This window comes from Taeniopygia guttata, chromosome 27, assembly GCF_048771995.1.
Source record: "Taeniopygia guttata chromosome 27, bTaeGut7.mat, whole genome shotgun sequence".
Classification (NCBI taxonomy): Eukaryota; Metazoa; Chordata; class Aves; order Passeriformes; family Estrildidae; genus Taeniopygia; species Taeniopygia guttata.
In genome coordinates this window covers 4067603-4088211 of record NC_133052.1, presented here as the reverse complement: position 1 = coordinate 4088211, position 20609 = coordinate 4067603, and the positions used below count along the sequence as shown (strand labels likewise).

General features: G+C 47.2%; 1 protein-coding gene across 2 annotated transcripts in view; it reads right to left on the bottom strand.

The window, feature by feature from the left end:
- NSF (N-ethylmaleimide sensitive factor, vesicle fusing ATPase) overlaps positions 1-20609 on the bottom strand; it is a 76399-nt gene that overhangs the window by 26367 nt on the left and 29423 nt on the right. For both annotated transcript variants that reach the window (XM_030256481.4, XM_030256480.4), the window contains exons 8-10: positions 16565-16720; positions 3729-3928; positions 809-974 (exon numbers count right to left, since the gene is read on the bottom strand). In XM_030256481.4, coding sequence (XP_030112341.1) covers positions 809-974; positions 3729-3928; positions 16565-16720 — 522 coding nt within the window. The remainder of the gene's footprint in view (positions 1-808; positions 975-3728; positions 3929-16564; positions 16721-20609) is intronic.

The window sequence follows — 20609 nt, the reverse complement described above, 5'->3', positions numbered from 1 at the left end:
TTCCAGCCCCTGGCACAGCCCATAGGGCCAGGGGGACACTCAAAGAGTCCCAAGAAAACAGACAGAAGGCACTCATCTTCTGCAATGCTGGGAAATGCCCTGGGGGAGAGCCAACAGGGATCAAACCTGTGCTTGTGGCTGTATCTGCCTGTCCTTGAGCAGTGCCTGCAGGGCTCCTGCAGCAGGACAAGCACAGCAGGAACAGCCCCACTCCCCCACGGGCTGATACATCAATTCTATCCTTGCAGGTTTCCCTAAATTATGAAACCCTCCTTATCAAAACATAATAAGGAAATTGCTGAAAGCAGCAATATCTGCCAACCACAGCAGCATCTCCCTTTCAACCTGCTGCTGATGCTGCTCCAACAGCAGCCATGGCACCTCCACTGCCTGCAGTGAGGCAAACCCCAGCAGTGGCCTGTCACTGCTGGACACCAAATGAGTACACAGAAGCTCAGGAAGTTCAAAAGAGAAAAAGAGCCAGTTTTATTCCAACATCTGGTATTTATAGAATTCCAAAGGTGACTGTGGGTTGGAGGATGGAATTATCACCTCTCCAACCACACTGGTCCAAAGATCAATCAATCAATCATTTCTCTCCACTTACAGAGAAATATGTCAACTATTCTATTTATACATGAAATTGTGTGGGACCTCTGACTCTCAAATATGTAAACATTATCAGAAGGCTAAAGAAGTTTTATGAGAACTTTAAAACTTTCAAAAGAACTATAAAAGAAAACACTTTTAAAAATCAGGGCAACAGTGCCCACCCAGCCCTCAGGAAAGAGAAGGCAGCCCCACCTACCAATGACCAGGATGTTGTTGAGCTGCTCCACACCATCGATTTTGGAGAGCAGCTGGTTCACCACGGTGTCGTGCACGCCGGTGCTGCCAGCCATGCTGCCCCTCTGCTTGCAGATGGCATCAATCTCATCAAAAATGATGATGTGCACCCCACTGTTGGCTCCAAGCTGTGGGAGGGAGGACGTGTCAGGAGTGTCAGCAGTCTGACTGCTGAGAGCAATCCAAAATCAACACCAAGCTCAGCCACACAGACATCCGCTGTGTGCTCAGCATCACACACGTGTGTTTATGTTTTTAAAGAAAGGCTTAGTAGTTTCTTGTTGTTTGGTTTCATGGTTGTTTATTGTAAGTTATTTAAAAGATTGCCTTTTTGGGCTGCTGTGGTTTGTTTAGCAGCTTTAGGCAAAGGCATACACACTCTTGACATCTTCTCTGTTTGCCATTTTCTTTTTCTTTCTTCTTGCCTAGAGTTGGTGTTATCTTTTATATGGTACATTATGTGTTATATGTTTATAGGGGTTTTTTAATACTTATTACTTATATTAAATAGTGCTTTTTTACTCTAAACTAATTTGCGCATGTTAACATCACTAAAAACATGGAGGTAAAGAAGAAGAAAGAGGGATGACAGGACAGGCCCAGATCCCTCTATTTTAAAACCTTTGACCCTTATGTATAAAACAGAAACCCCCCTGTACAGCACTAAAAAATTCTTTTCTCCACTTTGTAACTACTTCTACTGTAATATCTAAACTTTTGTGACTTCTTGTTCTTCCTGCAAAATTGGTAAATCATTCCATGGCTCAAACTCAAAATTACAGTTGTTTCCAGCTGCCTGCCAGGGTCTCAAATGCTTCTGACTGGGGTCTGGAACCTCCAAAAATGTCTGAGGGGCATTTTGAGTCCTCACAGAGGAGCACGAGGCTGAGCAAGCCCAGCAAAGGCCAAAGCTCAAAGGGTCCCAGCACTCAGCACCTGGGAAAGGGACAGGTACCAGGGACAGGGAACAAGGCTTGTCTGTGGAGGGAGGGAGGCACCAGAGTGAGAACACCCCAGGCTGGACTGGGTAAATACACAGCTTGCCAGAGCAGCTTTATTGATAATATTTTTAAGGAGCCCAGTCAGCCCCAGAACTGCCATTTCCAGGTTCACTCGGGGGTGAGGGAGTTGCAGCTGGTAAGAGAACAGGATGCTTTTTGTGACTGCATTATGAAGCTTTTCCCCTTCATTTTCTACCTCTAAAACATCTTTTGTGGCCAGTGCAGAACATGTTATCACTGGGTGCATGTGCTGGCCCTGGCAACGTGCCCCAGACACAGGCAGCACAATGCCAACCTTTTGGAGACCTTTTTAATCTCCCAGCTGTCATCAGGCCCAGCCCCTGCGGCCAATATTGAGTGTATTTTAACAGGTGTGTTATTGCCAAGGGAAAGCAGCTCCCAGAGATACTGCAGCCACCAGGGAGCAGGAGATTGTTCACGTGGGTCTGTGTTACCACACAGAGCTGATTGACTGACTAATAAACCTTTTGCTGAAGAAATGAAATTATTTCAAGTCACCACCAAAATCTGAGTCTTACGAGCTGAATAAAATTAAGGGATCATTTGCTAATGGCTTCTAAAAAGACTTCCCTGTATTTAATTGTGACTAGCCTGACATTTGATTTTCTTTATCAGAAATATCTATCAAGATCAAGTGATCCACAGCAGAGAAAAATTACTATAGCACACATGAAAGAAGTACTTACACCGTGAAACTAAAGATTGGGGTTTTGAAAGCCAGCTAAAGCAATGGATAAAAAACATCACTGGAAAAAACAGAATCTTTATCTTCACTTCCAGTTTCAAAGATCTCTAGTTTCAAGACATTATGCTCATCCATTAGTTTTCTGCTGTGAAAAATTAACCATGTATTGATTATAACACTTCAAATGCTGTAACATACCAATATGCCTGCAACCAAAAAACCTGAAAGATTATGTGCCAGCTTAATGTAGTAAGAAAAATCCAAGCAGATTCAATTATGTCTCTCCCACAAAAGAAAAAAAAAAAAATAAAAAAGGAAACTAAAAACAGAGGAAAATTTGCACAATGTGAGTTTTAAGGACTTTGGAGAGGGTGACAGCACATGACCCAAAGCAAGCAGTACTCCACAACTCACCAGGAATAACCATAACCCCAAGCCAAGCAGTGACTGTGTAAGTCGTATTTTCTTTTTGTTAGGGCTGGGATTAAATGTGTGAGATGGTATTTCTTGTTTGGACTCAGATGTTTATTAGTTCTTATCTGTGTTACAGTCTCACAAACTGAGAGTTCTACGGCCCTTCATGTTAACAAACTAAAAAATGGAGTCATCTCTCTCTATTAGGTCTTTTAAGGATAAATTGTCTAATTAAGAAATGACACCGAAATTATTTTTACTTTTAACCCAATAACATTTTTTTACTTTTAACCCAACTATTTTTACTTTTAACCCATTGTCCGCAATGCAGACTTTTTTATCTAATTACACAATACTACCTAAACCTAGGAAGAATAAGGTGAAGAAGGACCAGCTTCCTCTCTAAAACCTCTATCTTGTTTTTTATATATATATATAGTAACATATATATATGTTATATATATATTAAAAATATATGTATATATGTTACTATATTCTGAAATGTTAAGATCTTAAGTTTTCCACCATGTGATATCACACACTTCTAATCAACATTCACACCCACAATCCCAGTTTTATCATTCAAATTTGGAAGCTTCTCCACAACCTCAGGTCAATGCAGTGTTCTCCTGGGGGTCAGTGCCTGTCAGCACAAAAAGTCTCAAATTCTCAGTACCCAGGGTTCTAACAACTCTGCCTTTAATGAAAGAAGTAATTTTGAGATTCCATTCTGACCACCCTCCATTCCTGTGTGTCCTTACCCTCCTCTGCTCCTCCTCTGCATCAGCAAACAGCTTCCTGATGTTGGCCTCGGACTCCCCCACGTATTTGTTGAGGATTTCGGGCCCGTTGACCACCTTGGGCTCCCTGGCATTGAGCATCTTCCCGATCTGCCGCGCCATCAGCGTCTTCCCGCAGCCCGGGGGCCCGTACAGGAGGATCCCCTTCACGTGCTTGCAGCCTGCAGGGACAGGGAAGTGATGCTTGAGAAGGCTGCCCTAGAACAGAGGCTGGAGGAGTTAAAGATAAAGTAGGGATTTATCAGGAGGCCTCAATGGATCCACCTTGGGCAGCACCAGAGCCCAACCAGGGCTGCACCCCAGGTGAACCAAAATGGTCACAAAATGCCCCACAGGTCACAGGGTCTCTCACTTTTATCAGTTCTGCTCCTTTTGCATATTGGAGTTCATTGTCCCATTCCAGCTCCAGCCCAGGCAGTCCCATCCTGTTTGTTTTTCTCTCTCCAGCCCACGGTGTTTGTGCTCTCAGGGCTGAGATTTGGATCATTTGTCCCTGGTCCCCAGCTGGAGAAGGAATTGTTTTGTCTCCCTGCTCTGTGCAGAACTCACCATTCCCTAACACAAAGCCCAGAGCCACCCACCAAAGCAGCACAGAGCCTGAAAAATATAAAAGCTAAAACTTGAGGCACAAGAAGGGCTGAGAGAGGATGGGGACAGCCACGGAGCACTGAGGGAGCCACTTCTCCAGGGAGCTGGCAGAGGTGGGCCCAAGCTCTACTCAGTGCTGCTGTCAGAGAAATTCAAACACAGCTGGATCAGCATCATCCCAGTCATGTGCCAAGGAAAAACAACTTCTAGAACAACTCAAGTGCTCTTCATCCATCAGCCACACTGAGCTGTAACTCCTGGTCAGGAACACACAGCACCAGAGATCCCTTGGGAAAGGTGGGAATAACAGAACTCTCACCAGGAGGATGTTCTAGGGATGTTGCTCATCCCCAAGTAGAGAGGGGCTGCAGATACTGGTTTTTACAGCCTGCACACCAAGCAAAGCAGACACAGGTGAAACTCACTTATCTGATTCTTGACAGAGAAAATGAAGAATACTGTGTGACAATACCCCTTGTACTGGGCTTTGATGAGTCCCATATCCCACATCCAGTTCTGGCTGCAAGTTCATAGAATAAATATTGAGAAAACTGAAAAAAACTTCCAAGAACCACCAGAACCATCAGCCCAAAATCCTTGACCTGTAATTAGAAAGACCTGAAATATTCTAATTTGTTCAAGAACAGGACTTTGGACACTGTGTATGAGAATTTAAATTCTCTCCTGTAGGGAAAGAGAGGATGCAAGTGCTGCAAGCTGAGGCTGCAGTGACAGGCACACACGTCCCAGGTGTGCTCACAGCTCCTGGGAGAGGCTGCAGGTGTGAACAAGAAGAGTTTCCCTGAAGGATTTGTGGAATTGTGGATATACAGCTTGTGAGCCCCACATGTTTTATCATTATGTTGTCTCTGAATATCCTTATGCCCTGCCTCACACTGTGCCAAGAGAGGCTGTGGGACCAGCCCCTGTCCACAACCAGGTTTGTTTTGTTCCTTTAACTGCACAGACTAAACCTTTGGCTGAAAGCTGCTGCTGGAAAACCCTGCAGTAGGACATGGTGTATCAGCACCAGGTTCTAAACCCTCAGAGGAGAGAGGGGGCGTGGGTCAGTGGTGGCCTCAGGAGTGCTGGGGAACGGTGGGACTCAGAGGGGTTTTTTTCATTTTTTAATGAAGATATGAAAATCTATTTTTTACTCCATTGTTGCGGACTGGCTTCTTTAAGAACACAACCCACCCAACAAGAGCCCTGCAGTGCTAGGGATGCATGTTAAAAGCAAAATCAACAAAAAGCAGCAAACTAATGGCCCCAAGCTCAGACTGAGGGGCCCTCAGCTCAGTTTCTGCCAGGCTTAAGGAGCTTGAGCACATGGAATTGTCTGTCACCCCACAGGATGAGCTCCCTCCTGGTGTCTGCCTTGTCTCAGCTCCATGGTAACCTCACCCCATCCCACAGAGCCCTCAGGGCTGCTCACACCTCAGGGCATTTCTGCCTGTAAAGGACAAACACTTACCTCTTATCACCTTCCCAACACTGCTGTGATTTCACTTACTCCTGAAGGTCATGGCAATAAAGAATTGATTTCAGTCTGAACAACTGCTCAATATTACTTCATTCCTGTGACCCCACACGCTCTCTTCCCTCTCTCTCTGGCTGTTCAGTGAAGTTCCAGGAGGACAGTGCCATGAGGAGGAGCTGATCCTCCCAAAGCCCAGAGAGCAGCAGTGCTGCAGGGTAAGCCCAGCAATAAAGCTGAGAGATTCTGCTGGGCTTCTCTGCAGATCAAAAATTCACTACAGAAATCCAGAGCTGTGGCTAAGAACTCGTGAGTCAGCACTGAGGCATCTGTGAGTCAAAAGCATAAACAATATAAACTGGCAGTGAAGATAAATCTCACATGGGAGGGAGTGAGGCACAGATAAATTAAAGCTCTTCCTGTCAAATCCCTGTCATGAGGGCATTGTTACCGTGGGGGAACATGATCTCCTCTGTAACCAAACTGCACCAGGCAGGGTGGTGCCGACAAGTGATCTCTGCAGGGAAATCCCAGCAATGCTCCAACAGCTCCTGGGCTCCAGCACGAGACCACCAAAGGTCTAGAGAGGCCACCAAAGGTCTAGAGAGGCCATCAAAGGTCTAGAGAGGCCACCAAAGGTCTAGAGAGGCTATCAAAGGTCTAGAGAGGCCATCAAAGGTCTACAGAGGCCACCAAAGGTCTACAGAGGCCACCAAAGGTCTACAGAGGCCACCAAAGGTCTAGAGAGGCCACCAAAGGTCTAGAGAGGCCAACAAAGGTCTTAGAGAGGCCACCAAAGGTCTACAGAGGCCACCAAAGGTCTACAGAGGCTACCAAAGGCCTAGAGAGGCCACCAAAGGCCCAGAGAGGCCACCAAAGGTCTACAGAGGCCACCAAAGGTCTAGAGAGGCCACCAAAGGTCTACAGAGGCCATCAAAGGTCTAGAGAGGCCACCAAAGGTCTACAGAGGCCATCAAAGGTCTAGAGAGGCCATCAAAGGTCTACAGAGACCACCAAAGGTGTAGAGAGGCCACCAAAGGTCTAGAGAGGCCACCAAAGGTCTACAGAGGCCACCAAAGGTCTACAGAGGCCACCAAAGGTCTAGAGAGGCCACCAAAGGTCTAGAGAGGCCACCAAAGGTCTAGAGAGGCCATCAAAGGTGTAGAGAGGCCACCAAAGTCTAGAGAGGCCATCAAAGGTTTAGAGAGGCCACCAAAGGTCTAGAGAGGCCACCAAAGGTCTACAGAGACCACCAAAGGTCTAGAGAGGCCACCAAAGGTCTACAGAGGCCACCAAAGGTCTAGAGAGGCCTCCAAAGGTCTAGAGAGACCACCAAAGGTCTACAGAGGCCGCCAAAGGTCTACAGAGGCCACCAAAGGTCTACAGAGGCCACCAAAGGTCTACAGAGGCCACCAAAGGTCTACAGAGGCCACCAAAGGTCTACAGAGGCCACCAAAGGTCTAGAGAGGCCATCAAAGGTCTAGAGAGGCCACCAAAGGTCTAGAGAGGCCACCAAAGGTTTACAGAGACCACCAAAGGTCAACAGAGGCCACCAAAGGTCAACAGAGGCCACCAAAGGTCTAGAGAGGCCACCAAGGGTCTACAGAGGCCACCAAAGGTCTACAGAGACCACCAAAGGTCTAGAGAGGCCATCAAAGGTCTAGAGAGGCCACCAAAGGTCTACAGAGGCCACCAAAGGTCTAGAGAGGCCACCAAAGGTCTACAGAGGCCACCAAAGGTCTAGAGAGGCCACCAAAGGTCTACAGAGGCCACCAAAGGTCTAGAGAGGCCACCAAAGGTCTACAGAGGCCACCAAAGGTCTAGAGAGGCCTTGTCTAAGGAATGTGGCACTCTGTGCTCTGGGCTTGAGACGAGGCAGGGATCAGGCACAGGGTGGACTCATGGTCTTGGGAATCTTTTCCAATCTTAATGATTCTGGGATTCCTGCAGCTCCCAATCTCTCTCCTAGAAGTACAACTGAGTTATACCCCCCAGAAGCTTCTCTTCCACAGCCCAAATAATGTGAATTTCCTGAAAAGCACAACCATTCCCCTCAGTGCATGAGCTGCCTCGGCCACAGCAGAGGGCTCAACCCCACACCCAAATCTCACCTCCACAGGGAGACTGGAACACAAAACACAAACTGGCTGGGAGAAATCTGCTTAGAAACCTCCTAGAATGTTCACCTTCTCCCTGTTCAAGGGAAAAGGAAAGGAATCCTGGAATACTCTGAGTGGGAAGGGACCCACAAGGAGGATCCAGTCCCAGCCCAGCAATCCCAGCCTGTGCATCCCTGGAGTGGTGTCCAAAGGCTCCTGGAGCTCTGGAAGCCTTGGGGCTGTGCACATTCCCTGGGGAGCCTGGGCAGTGCTCAGCAATTCAAGATTAATTCAATAAAAGAAACATAGACGCCACAATGAGCACCTTCCCTTGGGTTTTCCTCCCCAAATCCCACACCCAGGAAGGCAAAAAATCCACAGCACCACAGCAAAATTATCCCAAATCCAACCCCAAACCTTCTGGAAAACCCAAATGAGATTGGACATTGATAAAATCTCAACTTCCCACAGCAATTCAAGATTAAGTCAATAAAAGAAACATAAAATCCACAATGAACCCCTTCCCTTCTTCTCCCAAAGGGCAAAAAATCCATGACCCCACAGTGAAATTCCCAAATATCCAACCCCAAGTCCTCTGGAAAACCCTAAATGAGGTTGGAAATGGTTAAAAATTCAACTTTTTGCAGACCATTTGCAAGGTTCAATATTAAATCAACAAAAGGAACATAAAATCCAGATCATCACCTTCCCCCTGTGGGTTGGAGCCTTGGGTTTTCCTCTCCCAAAAGCAAAACATCCATGACTCCACAAGCAAAATCACCCCAAAAAATCCACAACTCCACAGCAAAATCATCCCAAATATCCCAAATCCTCTGGAAAACCCCAAATGAGGTTGGAAATGGTTAAAAATTCAACTTTTTGCAGACCATTTGCAAGGGTTCAATATTACTGACCACCTGCTGCAAGACTTGGGTGCCACTGAATGGGCAACATTGAGAGCAGGGCCTGAGTCAGGTGGCAGAACATTCCTGAACCCAAAGCAATTAGTTCCTCTTCAAATAAAACTGCCACCAGCGACTCCAGCAGACATTTCCCTTTACAGCCACGTTCACCTGGTGAAAATCAAAGTTTTAAGGACAAGCAGGACTTTATTAAAATAGACAGGTGATGACAAATCTCAAATGTTACCTCTCAAATCACAGTGGGATCCTCTGCACCACACAGGAATTTTGATTAAGTTTATCTCCCCTCTGCTGATTTCACCAATGTGGCCCAAATGTCAATACTATTATGAGACTCTTTCTAAACACAAATTACAGCTGTGCAGACATCACCAACCAGTTCAGCTCATCATTTGATGAGCTCCAAAAAAAGGTCATTGCTGTAACTTGATCCTTAAATTATGCCATTCAATGACAGTTAGAGGCTGAACAGGGACATCAGCAGGAACTCAAACATACAGATATGGGAAAAAAACATGAGAGAAAATTCATAAAAACTGCTGAGAATGGGAGAGATACTGGTGTTACCAATGGAAGTCAAACTCTGTTTTGACATAGAATATCACCTGCCCAAAGACAAGATAAAGTTTATTTGTTCAATTCTCCCTCTTCAATTTATTGGAGAGATCAGAAGAACTGATTTAGTGTAACAGGGATTTTCTACTTGGGAGTGTAATTCCCCTTTTAATTAAAATCAAAGCATTCTGGTGTGATTGGATCACTCGGATGCACCACCAGGAACCTGCATGGATGGTAAGGTCCCAGCACAGCAGGGAGATTTTTATCTCTGCACATTCATCTTGGGGCAGGTTACAGGAAGTTCAGGGTTCCCAGACTTCACCTGCCACACAGGCAAAATTTCCCTAAAAGTAGAGCTGGGTGGAATTTCCCTCTCTTTTCATGCTGTAAGCCCCAGTGTCTGCTTTGAATTCAAAGCTGGGGCAGGGAAAGAGCCACACCTGAACCAGAATTTTTATATTTTCAATAGCCAGAGTTTTGATTTATCAAATCTTTTGCCACTGGAAATAGAAGATGAAGTGAAATTCTCCACGGACCTTTGGAAACGGATTCCTCACCACATCCCACTGGCTCTGAGGAGCACACATCTATCAGGAGGCAATAATGAGATTTATGACAAGAGCATTTATCCATTTCCGAGGGAATGTGCTAGAAATGAAAATAAATCAGCATCTCAGAGAGACATTTCCAACAGAATGCCTCTGGCTACAAAAACAGCATCAGGACACTCAGGAAAAGGGATTTTGTTAAGAGTATAAACAAACAAAACCAAGCACTAAGGGAAGTCAGCACAGTAGCAAAGAGCAAATGTCTCTTACAGAGCTGCAGAAAGATCCCTAATTCCAGAGGCAGGTTCTGTGGGAAGCTGGGCACAGCCAGGATGTTCCAGCCCCATCCCACCTGGATGGCAGTAACAGATGCCACCAGCATTCCCTGCTTCCTGGGATAAAGCTGGATCATTCCCATCTGCTTAGAAAGGCAGCATGCTGGGATGTGGGAATGCCTGCTGAACACCTCTGCATTGTGAACACACACAGACACCCCAGGGGCACAGGGACACCCCAGGGCTCCCAGCTGGGGGTGCCAGACCATGGTGATGCCACCAACCAACCCCCCTGCAGCCACCTGGAGCAGGAGCAAAGCCCTCCCAAAACCAGATGCAGAAATTCCTTGCTGCAGGTTTGGTGTAAAGCCCCTTCCCTCCCCCCACCCCCCCAAACCATCTGCCACATTGCCATTTCCACATTCCTGTGTTAAAAGGGAATAATATTCCTTGGTGATTGTGCAGAATTTGGAAGCCCCCTGTCTCATATCCCTCTAAGGACTGTCAAGTCAGTTCACTCTGTGTCCAGAAGGTTTCCTGTCCCCCCACCCTGATGCCCTCCTCTGAAGTTTTTCCAGTTGTACTGCATCCCTTTTGACAAAAAGGCTGCATCCAGCAACCCAACACATGAACAAATTCCACATCAGCTCCTTCACTTTCTTCTCCATCCCTGGGGATACCAAAGTCAATCTCTGCTTTTAAGAAGGGGAGGCAAGTGACAGATGTCAGGGACTTCCTCACTGTTCTCTCCAAAGGAAGATTTCAGTGCCCAGACTCAGCCTGGCTGGCCCTGGATCCAGGAGCCTCAGGGTGAGCAGAGCACTTCAGGTTAAATCCCACTGGGAGGAGAAGAACAACAAAGCACTGGTCCATTCTCAGCAAGGAAGAAGAGTTAACAACAGCAAATGCTGAGTTCAAGCTGTTAAATACTCATTTACACCAGTGAAGAGCTGACACATTGTGTGACAGCTGATATTAATAAAAGTGACAAACGGGTAGGAACAGGAAACAGAAGCAGAAAAAGAACAAGGGACACAAGAGCCCACAACTGTTGGATACTGGCAGATCACTTGGGCATGAACTTCACCCAGGGGAACTCAGTGTGGGTGAAATCATCTCCAAGTCAGTGAGAATCTGAACAGGGTGGGTGAAAAACCAGGGGGAAGATGGTGAATGCCATCCCTGGTGTTATAAAGGGAAAAGGGAGAGAGCTGTGGGGTTGGACTAAACTGAGAGGTCCCTTTCAAGCTCAGCTGTTTTCTGACTGTGTTGTACAGACCTAGCACTAACCTGATGGATGGAAAATTCTGAGATAATGTCTTTTTAAGTAGGTAAAAGAAAACAAGACTACAAGAAGTAGCCAGAACAACTTTATTAGGCCAGTCTGAGACAACTTCTCTTCAGGAAAACACAGGGGTCCCCACACAGAGGGTTTGAGGAAACAAAGCAAGAGAGGCACATTTAGACTTCCCTAAAGATATATTTATATGTTGGACATCCTCCTAGACATGCAGGAAAAGCACAAGCTGAATTAAGTTAGAGCTGGATGAAAAGTAAATTAAACCCCACAAAATTTAAAGCACAGCAAGAAATGATCCATCCTGAATTTAGTGGCATGTGGTGCCTGGGAGATGGAACAGAACAGAATGCTCTAATTAAATCTGCACACTGCAAAGCCAAGAGCTACAAACACACAGGCAGGATTAAATTCATCTGAAATCCATGTAACCTGATGCATGAGTTTCTAATTGGGGAGGAATAATGAACTGCATGTTGCAAAATAAAAAACAAAAAAATAATCCCTGTGAGGATTCTGCCCAGGCCCAGCCAGGCACAGCCAGGACCTGCTGATCAGAATGAATCCATGGTTTGGGTTGGGCACCACAGTCCTGAGCAGGGAAGGGAGGAGAAATTATGATGAGTGATGTAGAGGTTATAGAAATGGCCCCAGAATCCCAGAGCTGCCCTGGAGAATGCTGGAGAGACAGGACCAGAGTGGATGGATGCAAAGGCTGAGAGCAGCACCCAGCACTGGAACACACTGCCCAGCAGGGCCTGGCATTCCCAGCATCCCAGCTGTTAGACATGCCTGACACTGATTTTTCATTAAAATTACCCTATTTTCAGAATAGCTCAGTGAGAACCTTTCCATCATTATTCTTCTCCTACAGTATCTGAATACTTTGGGAACATTAATGCATTAATTTTTAAGGCAGCTTAACAGACAAGCCTCCACTTCAGACAGAATCTGAGGAAGAAAATAATCTGAGTGTCTGCTCATTTCAATGTTCCCCTTGTGTTCTGTTGATACTTCACTTCTCCATCATGAGCTGGACTTCAAAATTACAGAGCTCTGAGATCAACTGATCCTGAGAGGGCAACTCAAGAGCACAGGTTAAGATGATTCCCAGGAAACAGAAACCACCTCCAAAAAATCTGATTTGGTTTATTTATGGTAGCAGGAGAGGATGGGGAATTTGGGTTCCATTTCAGTCTCTTAGAAGGAACATGACCTGTAACACCAAACATTTCTCTAGCTGTTATTAAACCATAACAACAAGTCCAGGCAGAATTTGCTCTCTGAGGCCTCTACAACAATTAATGTGCCACAGGAATCGGAGAAATCCCTTCCCTGCTGCAAGTCAAGACTCTGTTTCAAAGCTTGGGGACACCAGAGTGTTCTTAAACAAGGAAAGAGGGTCAGCACAAGTGTTTTGTTTTCATGTCTGAGAAGGGACTTTACAGGTTTGTTGCAGGTTACAGCTCCAGGCACCAAATACCAAAAATGTTCTTCCAGGTGGCTAAATATCTGTTGGAGTCAGGGGGAAAGAAAAAACAACAAGAAGGGAGAAGACTGTTCTAGGCAAGAGCAGAAGCTGCTGAATGAGCTGGGTTTAAAGTCTCAGCAGAAAACCAATATCTACCATGTATGGGAAGAAAACACAACATTTGTCAAATGAACAGAGGAGCTTTAACTGGAGCAAGAGGATGCTCTGAACTGCAGCAGAGAGTGACCAAAGCCAGACTCCCTTCACTACAGAGTGACACAGCCTCACTACAGAGTGAGACATCCTGAAAGGGCTTGGAAAGGAGGAGGATTCCCTGGAAACAGGGCTGGGAAGGGCTGTCCCTCAGGGAGAACTGACTGGTATCTCCCTCCACCAGTGCCCCGAGGTGTGAAGTTCCTTCCTCACAAGTGTAATTCCTACGAGTGAGGCACTAAAATGTTTCCAGACATCTTCCTCAAACCTCATCCGGGTAAGGATTTAATTCCATTTGGCAGCCACAGGATTATCAGGAGTCAAGCATCAATCTTCCCTGTGAGGGTGGGAATCCCTGGCACAGGTGCCCAGAGCAGCTGTGGTGCCCCTGGAGCCCTGGCAGTGCCCAAGGCCAGGCTGGACAGGGCTTGGAGCAGCCTGGGACAGGGGAAGGTGTCCCTGCCACGGCAGGGGTGGCACTGGGTGGGCCTTAAGGTCCCTCCCAACCCAAATCATTCTGGGATTTTGTCACATCACACCTACCAGGGAGCTGATCTAGCTGAATACTGACCCTATAAACTGTCTTTATTAATAGTACTTTTTGCTGCCAACTGTATTAGCTCCCTACAGAGCCATGCAAGCCCAAAGCCACGAGAGCAGGGCTGGGACATGCACAGATGGGAAAAGCAAACTGCCCCTTCCAGACCAGGAGGGAGCCTGGGCAGGGTGAGTGCCCAGCTGGGGCTGATCTAACATTTTTGCTCGTGGATGAACCAAGGCTTGTACCAGCAGAGCAGTATTTCCCCCCTTGGATGATATGGTTAACTAACATTGATTTATGTGCTCCAAACCCAGAGCATTCCTTGGAAGTTAGATAAACCACACACAAATTGCAAGTAATGCTGGAAGGATCTATAGAGCCTCTGTGTAGTTATGGACAGAAATATTTATTGCATTTGGCGTGGAAGCTGCAGTCTGGGAGCACTGGGCAAAGAACACAACTGGGTGAGCACTGCAGCACCAGGGAGCAAGCAAATTCCATCTTTTCCTTTCCCAATAAATTATTCACAAAGGTGAACAGCTGTCACACTGACATTTCAGATCTGAAATATAGTTAAGAGCAAGTTAAAACTAAGGCAAAGAAAATGAATGTCAGAAAGTTTTTGTTTTTTCATATTTCAGATAAGCTCTTTAGCCCTGGGGTTAATCAGAGCTCAGGAGCTCTGCTCCCAGTCCAACTTCTTCCCTGAAAAATGTCTCTTTGTGCAGCCTGGGTGTAAACATGCACAGTAAGAGCATTTGTATTTAATGTAATTTAATGGGGCACACCTTTAATTCATGGCCCAGGGTAATCCAAATACCAGTGGTCCTTCACAGAATCTTTTGTCCTCCTTTATTAAACAACACCAGTTATTGTCTACCTTCACATGTGGTCCCAGCCAAGGGCTCTGTACTGCAGCCACAGAGTCAGAGAATCATGGAATGGTTTGGGTTGGAAGGAGTCTCCAAGCCCATCCAGTTTCACCCCCTGCCATGGCAGGGACACCTCCCACTTCCCAGGTTGCTCCAAGCCCTGTCCAGCCTGGCCTTGGACACTCAGGAATCCAGAGGCAGCCACAGCTGCTCTGGGCACCCTGTGCCAGGGCCTGCCCACCCTGACAGGGAAGAATTCCTTCCCAATATCTAACCAAAACCTCTCCTCTGTTAGTTTAAAACCACTCCCATTCTTGTCCAATCATTACCTGTCTATGTAAAAAAATCACTCTCCTCTGTTTTATAAGCCCCAATTAGGCACTGGAATGGGCTCTAAGATCTTCCTAGAGTCTTCTCTTCTCCAGGCTGAACAGCCCCAGCTCTCTCAGCCTAGCTCCATGGGAAGACTTCATGAATGCACACAATAGCTACTTCAAAAGGTAAAGATATTTCAAGTACAGGAGGCTAGCTGTCAGCAGCAGTGCTGAGCTGGACACCAGTGCCTCTGGGTAAAAGCTGTTCTTTCCACAGGCATTTCTCTTATTCTTCTTTCTGCAGAGCAGTTAAATATTTAACAAATCGAAGCATTTTATGTTCTCAAGCAGAAGCAGAGAAGTTGCATCTTGCCCACAGCCACAAAACCCAAGAGACCCAAGAGCATCCCCCAAAGCCTCAGCCCTCAGATCAGCAGGAATTCAAAGGCAGGAGAGAGAGAATCAGGCACTGGCTGGCACAGCCCTGGGGTTTCTCCATAGTTCCTCCTACGTGTCCAAAGCCCCAAGACAAGACTGAAGGCACATCCCAGGGAAGTTTACTTTGCATCAATTGCACAGGCACTGGAAGCGGACACGCTCCACACACCCCCGCACAAACAGGATGTATCTCCTGATGGAAATCTGTTTTGCAACCAAAATCTTGATTGCTTCATTTGTGGGGAGAGGGAAGGTTGATCAGAAACATAAACATACACAGAAATTGTACAGCTATGGATTCCAAGTTCAAATAGGAGCCCACACAGATTATATTCCGAGAACAAGGAGCAGCCAGAACATCCCCAGCCACGTTCTGTGACAGAATCAGACACCTGCAGCTGCACACTGCTTACTAAAAATTAAACCCTGCACCATTTATCTGCCTGCCAGCAGATGTTTACCAAGTACTGGGACTGTCTTTCCTTCCCTTGACCCAAAAAGAGAAGTTATATTTAGAATCTGTGGTTTTATTTCACAGACTCCAGGACGTGCCCTGGCCTGTGCATCCTGCCAGCACTTCAAACCTGACCAGCAGAACTCACACCCCAGGCTGGGGGGCACAGGGCTCACGGTGCAGCTGCCAGGAGAACTGGGATGTAAAAGAGATTATGGCAGGAGCATTAAGACAAAATTTCCTCTGAGCTGCATGGACAGATCATGGCCAGGCAGTCAGGAACAGAAGCAGTGTCACTACTATGGATAAATTCAAGAAGGGAGGGTTTCACAGAACCATGGGATGGTTTGGGATGGAAGAGACCTTAAAGCCCATCTCATTCCAACCCCCTGCCATGGGCAGGGACACCTTCCACCAGAGCAGGCTGCTCAGAGGCCCAGTTCCAGTTCCACCAAAACAGAATCCAGTTAAATCATGTGTCTGATTCCTTCAGACATTCCATGTGCAGGGCTGAGTGTTTGTGTTGGGTTTGTCTCCCTTCCCCAGCCAAGCAACAAGAGTCCAAAATACATCTGGGAGCACCAGGGGAGGAAGAGGCTCTGGAGGTCAGTTGGATCTCTCAGAAACTGCTGTGTTACACAGCACAAGGATGTCAACTGTGTCCAGCCCTCACACACCAGGACAGGCCTGCAGCCTGTGCCCAGCCACACTTTTCCAGGTTATACTCACCCATTTGCTCCACAATTTCAGGTGGGAAAACTCGTGAAGCAAAAGCTCTTCGGAAGATATCTGAGAATTCTTTATCCAGGCCTCCAATGCCCATTTTCTCAAAATTCCAGTCGGGGTTGATGATTGACTGCCTGTTCTCCTTGGTCTTTGATTTACCTGCAAAAGCCAATAAATGGTTTCAAACACACAGCCCAGCAGAACTGCAGCACACACAGGAACAGACCCCAGAAGAGCTCTGCAGGTCAGACCCCATCCCACAAACTCTGCTCAATTTCAAACGTTGGCCAGGAGGACACACTGTGACAAGGACACAAGGACAGGACACCAGAGACCCAGCTTGGAAAATGATTCCCAGCCTTCCAACTGCTCAGTTCAGGGGTTTCTCCAGCCAGGTGTTGCTCCTATGCATTGAAGAATCCACAGGAGATTTCTCTGCCACAGATTCACCCAGGTACCCCTGGACCCAGGTAACCTCAGCACCCAGCTCACGTGGCTGCTGCCAGAGCCAGTATCCATCCTGTTCCAGGCCACCTGGGATGACAACAGCTTTGTCCTGCATCCTCCTCACTCCTGGCTTGCCCAGTCCCCAGCTGCTCTTCCCTGTGCAGCAGCAGCTCCAAGCTGGAACCCTTGTTCCTCTCTGTCTTCCCTCTTCCTCCCACACCCTCTGACAGGCTCATGGACCTGCAGGTGCTGCAGTTTGGTTGTACCTTCAATACAGGTAAAGGATGATGGATGCCCTGCTTTGTTCACATCCCTCTAGAACAATATGTGATCATTCTTAGCAGCCACATTTAACAGCTCCTGACAACAGGGCTCACACTGCACTAGATGGATGCAGCATTCCCTTGATCTTGCCTGGGATGTGGCCCCTCTACAGCCATCAGTTTTACCCAGGTCAGGAGAGCTCTTCCTCCCACACATCATTTACAGTTTGTTGTAATGAATCTCCTCTGCCATTTCCTGCCTCAGTCACTGAGCTCAGTCAGAGCCAGCCTGGGCACCTCATTGCTCCAGCCTTTTCCCAGCTTATTCAATAATTACAATGAGCAGCAAAGGCCCAGCAGAGATTCCCACTGAACTCCACTGACATAGCTATTTCCTCCTCCCCTTTCATCACTCACTGACTCGTGCAAGGACCTTCTCTCCCACAGATCTCTGTTTTGATTCTTTCTTAAGAAACTTTGACAAAGAACTTTGCTGGAGGAGCTGTGACTCTCAGCCCATGTCAGCCCTGCTGCCAATGCTTTCTGATTGCTGTAATGAACTCCAGCAGGATCATGAGGCAGGACTGCCCTTAGACAAGACAGCCTGGCCCTTCCCAGTGCATCACCCTTTTCCTCTAATTTAATGCTTCATTACAGCTTCTGTTGATTTTTTTTTTTCTGTACAGATCAAAGTTCTAAGATCTGCACCACTCCAAACCTTCTTCCAAGAATCCCTTGGAAAGGAGCAGCACACTCACCACTCAGTCCCCAGATACTGGAGCAATTTGCAGCAAAGTTACACAGAACAATTCTTTTACAACTCAGAAGAACAAAGGCCAGTCCTGGTAAACCATCACAGTTCATTGTCTGGTCCACAACCTCTTCCAGAGGCACTCCAGACACCTGAGCACAGGTCTGCAGCCCTTTAACCACCTCCTTTCCCTGCTGCTGCTGAGCCTCTGGCATCACAGCCTCACAGAGCTCCCCACTCCCTCTGCAGAGGAGCTTGGGAGTACTCAGAGTGCTCAGGAAGCAGAAAACTGGTACAAATGCTCCTGGAAGGATCCTGGCAAATCCATGTAGTCCCATAGTCCCACCTTAGGTTTATTCAAGGGAGACTATAAACAAACACTGACACTTTTATCAGTCAAATCAACCTTCCACATGGCTTTCAGCATCCTCAGCCTCCAGGGAAACACACAGAGATCTGACAACCCAGAGAAAAAGCAAAGACGCTGCTAATTATCCTTAACCACTGCAGAAATGGGATGTTTCCTTAGACTTGCACAGTGGTTTAAGGGTTGGCTCTTAATGGTTTTCCTAATGGAGGCCATTCCCACCCTAGAACACGACAGAGTCACAGAGTCACAGGTGGCTTTGGGTGGGAAGGGACTTTAAAATCCACTCAGTGCCACCCTTGCCATGGCAGGGACACCTCCCACTATCCCAGGTGGCCCCAAGCCCTGTCCAACCTGGCCTTGGGCACTGCCAGGGATCCAGGGCAGCCACAGCTGCTCTGGGCACCCTGTGCCAGGGCCTGCCCACCCTCCCAGGGAACAATTCCTGCCCAAATTCCAATCCTAGCAAACAACAAGGGTGCATTTTGCTGCTCTGCTCCACAAGCTCCTCTAAGAGATATTTCAAGTTCAGCCAGATAATGAATGAGCACCAAGAGTCCAGGAAGTACAGCAAACAGCAGCTCTGTGTGAGCTCAACCAGACTCTTTAATCCTGGTCTAAACACATCTGGAATCAATATTTCAATTCCAAGGGCAGCAAAACAAACAAACAGGAACGTGCCTCTGGGTAAGATGCCAGGGACAGCCCAGCAGCACTTGGGACACAGAGCACCTACAGCCCTGCAGGAGCACCAATCCACAATTCCCCTGTGTTTATTATCCCAGGGCTGCACTCCAGCTTTGAGGTCAGACCCTCAGCCAGGGCTGTTCCTGCTCCCACAGAGCTTGGCCTACACTCCCCCCTTCTGGCTGCACCTCAGCACAGTAACAGTCTTGCAGATTGGATTAAAACCTCTTCCAATGGTTTCATAACACAATTTTATGCAAAACAGAACAAACGGAATTGGCTTTTAAAAAAATTATTGCAATTCTTCTCTTTTGAAATAATGCAGGCCCTTTACTGAAGGCAGAGCTCAGTGACACTCACTTCAGTTTCATCTCCTCTCTCACAATTTAATTATTCAGAACTTTACAATTCCCCAGAGACCAACAAAGCACATTAAGCAGCTCTGCCTCAGATCAATGAGGAGATTAAATGAAGTACCAATTTGACAGAAGTAAATTGAGGCACGAGAAGCTCTTTTGTCCTGTCTGAAGACAATGAAACAGAATCCTGGGGAAGGGTCCCTATTCCCAAAGCAGCAGCTCTCCCACAGGACCACACGTGCCAAGAGGGAGATCCCAGGTGGTTATATGGCTCTGAATATTAACCATGCACAATCCCCAGCTACAGGACACAAAGTCCCAGCCCCAAATGTGGCCCTTCAGGGCAGCATCAAACCTCAGCCCCTGCCACAAGCTCCTGCAGTGCTGGATGAGCTGAATTCTCCTCTCCTAAGTGGCTGCTCCCCTCAGATGGTTTATTCCTGTAGCAAGTACTCACAGCACGGAGCACTCCCAGCCAAGCAGAGCTGTGCTTTGAAGCCTATTGCAAAAATAAACCTCATGGCTCCCTGAGCCCCCTCCCAGCAGCCTGCACCTGCCACTCCTGATCTGGGGAACAGCAGCAGCAAAAGGTGGAGTGTCCTTAGCTCATGGATTCTGGGAGGAATGAACAAAACAGGGAAGAAAAACAAGAAAAAATTAAAATAGAAGTGTCTGTTCAGCCTTGAATCACAGCCAGATCCACAGCAGCAGCAAGGGAGGGATCTGCAGCTGAAGCTTGGGAAGAGTCACCCACCTCATACCACTGGTAAGAAAGGAACAGCCAAAGGAATAGTAGGTGTCCCTGTTCCCCAGGAAACTCCCACAGCCCCAGGGCACACAGGGCCACTGCAGGGAAGGGCCTCACTGCCCACTCCAGGGCCCAGATCCCACCACTCCAACTGGTGCCTCTGTGGAGCACTCCAGATCCAGCCCAACCCCTACAGCAGTTTCTTTCTAAAGCAATGTGGGGGGGACACACCAATTATTCCCTAATTTCTTTGATAGCCAAGTGTGATATTGCACACAGGGATTTGTTTTGTTGAGGTTTTAGAAACTGTCTCTTTAAATCACGGGTCCCAGCTGGGTGAATAAACTCCTGGAAGCAGCTACACACAACCCCCAATGCTGTTCTGCAGCTCCCTTGGCCTTCCAAAGAGCAGGACTTTGACATTTT